This window comes from Gekko japonicus, unplaced genomic scaffold (assembly GCF_001447785.1).
Source record: "Gekko japonicus isolate JY-2015 unplaced genomic scaffold, Gekko_japonicus_V1.1 scaffold901, whole genome shotgun sequence".
NCBI classification, from domain to species: Eukaryota; Metazoa; Chordata; class Lepidosauria; order Squamata; family Gekkonidae; genus Gekko; species Gekko japonicus.
Genome location: NW_015173701.1, coordinates 434,722 through 438,373, shown reverse-complemented (window position 1 = coordinate 438,373; position 3,652 = coordinate 434,722). Strand labels below are relative to the sequence as shown.

The 3,652-nt window shown below is 50.2% G+C and overlaps 1 protein-coding gene across 1 annotated transcript in view; it reads left to right on the top strand.

The window, feature by feature from the left end:
- The window catches only part of LOC107120526 (microsomal triglyceride transfer protein large subunit-like), a 64,744-nt gene that overhangs the window by 46,265 nt on the left and 14,827 nt on the right, over positions 1-3,652 (top strand). The window contains exon 13 of the mRNA XM_015423245.1: positions 2,128-2,228. Coding sequence (XP_015278731.1) covers positions 2,128-2,228 — 101 coding nt within the window. The remainder of the gene's footprint in view (positions 1-2,127; positions 2,229-3,652) is intronic.

The following is a 3,652-nucleotide window of genomic DNA, read 5'->3' as shown; positions in this document are numbered from 1 at the left end:
TAGGCTTCGGAGTAGGCGGCTTGTCTTTAGCTTGACGGCTGCCACAATCCACGGCGAAATGCCCCTTCTCCCCGCACTTTAGTCATAGCCCCATCTTCATGCGTAGTTCTCGAGCCGATTCCGACAGGCGTTGTGTCTTGGGTCTGGAGGCGCTGGCAGTGACGGGTCTGTTGGTCGTAGCAGCCAGGTCGAGCTTGATGGTGTTTAGCCGATCCTCTGCATTTTCAGCTTCCTGGGTCCAAGCCATCAGGGAGATAGGATTAACAGTCTTCAAAACCGTTTCTCGGATGTCCGCGTTGAGTCCCAATCGATACATTTCAGCCAAAATGTGATCGGGGTAGTCTCGGAGCTTTGCTGCCTGCTTGTGGAATTCCAGTGTGTATTCGCGAACCGACTTCTTGTTCTGACGATAGGTGCGGAGAAATGCTTTGGCCCTTTGGCTCGCGTTGACATCCTCAAACCGAGCCCGCAGCGCCCACATGAATGCTCGCAAATTCAAAAGTTCCGGACCGCGGTCATTGTGCAGTCCCACATACCATGTGGCGGCGTCTCCTTTCAGTCTCGCCGAGATGACATCAATGAGAGCAGCTTCATTTCGGAAGAGGTGTCGGCTCTCTTCTACGAATTTGTGCACCCTCACCGTGAAGAAGGCGAGTTCCTCTGGGTTGCCGTCAAAGGTAGCCTCCAGTAAATCCTTGGGTCTGGGCCGTGGAGTCCTTACCAACGGTCCCAGCTGCCCCGGAACTCCCCCGAGAGGAAGACCCGGAGCAACCGGTGGTCCCGCTGGCACTGGCCTCATCGGTGGCGGCAGACCCGGCGGCAGACCCGGCATCGGCTGTTGCGCAGGTCCTACTTGCTGCGGAGGTCCGGCCGGTGGCTGGGCAGGCACCTGCGGCGCGGGAACTCCCGGTGCTGGGGCGACTTGCTGTTGCGCGGCGTGTGCATCAAGAAAATTAGCCATTCTAATGTCCATCATCCCCGGCAGAGCTTCCATTACATCCTGGAATGCCCTCAACAGGTCCCTCACCGAGTATTCCAGTTCCTCCAGTCGTTCCCCGGTGGTTTCCTCAGGGATCGGATCTCGAGGGTGGGAGTCCGGGGGTGGGTCATAGTCTCCTTCCGTTTGGAAGCCCCCGGCTCCCTCCGAATCCTCTACGTGGCCTCGCGGCCCCGATGGCTCGAACATCCACTCCTCGAGGTCTTGCTCAGCACACCCCTTCTCCGAGGTAGCCCCCGGCTCTGGGAACAATCCCTTGTCAAACAGACTTTCACGTAATCCGCTCCCTCGACGGGAGTACACCTCACGGGTGCCTTGAGTGTTGTACATAGTCCAGTCATCCTGCTGTTGAGTCTTCCGCGGACCCCAGTGCGAAGGGGTCGGAGGCGGCCAAGACAGATGTGCAGGCCGGCGGGGAATCGTTCCCCCCACGGCACCCTCCAGCGAGGCTGCCGTCACCAAAGGAGCGGAGGTGTGTGGGACCGATCCTGAATCCCCCTCCGTTTTCGGTAGGTCTCCCTCAGCTCCGCTCATGATCTTGCCAGATTCGGAACGATAGGAGAAAGGGAGTTCTAACAATATGTTGGATCCCCAAGCATCGAGAATAAATCCACGTTTTCAAGAAAAGCAAAATTTATTTCAAAGCGTTGAAGACATACTCAAACACGTTCTTTGTTAGAACTGGGGATACACAGTTAGGGCGAGCATAATAAAGGAAATTCAAACAGATACATATCCAATGAATAATATTCCCGCTGGCGGGCTAATGAAACGGTTGCGCGCCCAGTCCATGGGAACCAGGCAGAACATCAGACAAAACACAGGTGCAGTTCTCATGAGATAGCAATAGGCAAGCATTACAGCATCTTCTCCCCCACACATCCACCAGTAGTTATCTTATGCATTCCAGCACAGAAGCAGGATAGTAGAAACAAACCGGGTACAACAGGGTAAAGATATGTACACAGAGGTCACAGAAAACATAATGGCAGCTTGCTGACACCCCCCTGCAATCATGGCAAACTAAGCAGAGCAGAGTTTGACAAGGAAGTTCTCCCAATTTCACCTGAAAAGATCAAAGTTCGTATTTTCCCACTTGGCCTTATCACTCTCTCCTAATTGTTTTCCAGGCAGATGATCAAAGGTGTTTTGAGAGATCCACAGATAAATAATTACTACGTCCTCTCATCCCAGACTGGCAGCTCGGACTCCTTCTCAGGACCACTGGCAGGTGACTGATCATACAGTTCTGTGTAATCTTTGCTCAGAAAACAGGAAGGAATTCTGTGGTGATCTTTGATGGTTATAAATAAAGTGGGAATCATTGCTTACTGGAAGATGTTGTATAGTAGGACAGGAAACAGGGAGCAGGCAAGAGGAGATTTGGCCTGGCCTTAGACTGAGTCGTGCAGCTGTTATTATGCCCGTTTAAGAAATACTATTATTATTACGATCCAAGATCAGTAGTCGAGAATATCAACAATGCATAATACACACTGAATGCATAAAATAGATATTCTGTACAGAAAATGTACAATTAATAGAAATAATAAAATTATTAAAATACTAGACCAAGTTTTTCTGCCTCATTGAGCATCCCAGAGCGCAGCATCTGGCTACCTTAAGGTTAGTTTCATTAAAATGGCTGGCAAGGAGAAAAGAAGTATAAAAATCATTTGATCTACCTGCATGTTCAGATAGAACTGAGGTAATACATGTTCTGGTAAAACCAGCAATGTAAGAGGACATGTTTGCTTGTTTCTACCATTCCAGACTGACATGGGCATCAGGTAAATTCAGTAGGAAACTAGTTACATACTTTTCAAGATTGCTACAAATTCCCTGTAGCCTAATTTTATTAACTTGAGGGGCTATGTTTACATTAATAACTAAAAGGCCTACAACTATAATCTCAGTTGGGCAACTCATAGAAGTAAGACTATAAGCGAGGATCTCTCTAAACCAACTTAGATCCTTCTTTTTTACCAATGGTAATCAGTATGTCCCTGCTGCAATCAGAATATTTAACTCTAAGATTCTATCTCAGGTCCTGTTTGGAATCCCTTTGGTTCACTGCCCTTAACTATGATGTGGAGAATATCCAAGCAATCTTTCTTAGACAAATAATGGGTGTTCCCAAATGGTTGCCTTACTTTACAATCTGCTCTGAAGTTGGCCAAAATTTGATTGAGACCAAGGCCTGGATCAATGACACACTACTGGCTCAGGATCTACTTCAGAGCTGAGCCAGGCTCCCTTTTATCCTTTTTGCAAAAAGAACTGCATAATTCCTCCTGGTATTCCATAATCTATATATCTAAGTCGCCCCGTCTGTGCGGATCGCTAAATCCACGCTCCGGGGCCACCTGGGGGGCAGGGAGAGTTTTGTGCACTCTTGGGGCAGTCCCCAGGGGTGCACAAAAATCTAAAAACTAAAAAAAATATCGGGGGGGGGATATTTAAATCCCCCCGAAAGTGTCAGAGCGTTCCGTGCGCATGCGCACGGAATGCTCTGCGGAGGCCGCTACCGCCATTTGGAAGGCGAGCGGCGAGGAGGGGAGGCAGAGCGGCGAGGGGTGAGGGGTGAGGGGCGAGCGGTGAGCAGCTCGCCCCTCGGCTCGGAGCCGGTGTGGGTGGGTGGGGGGTGGAGAGAGC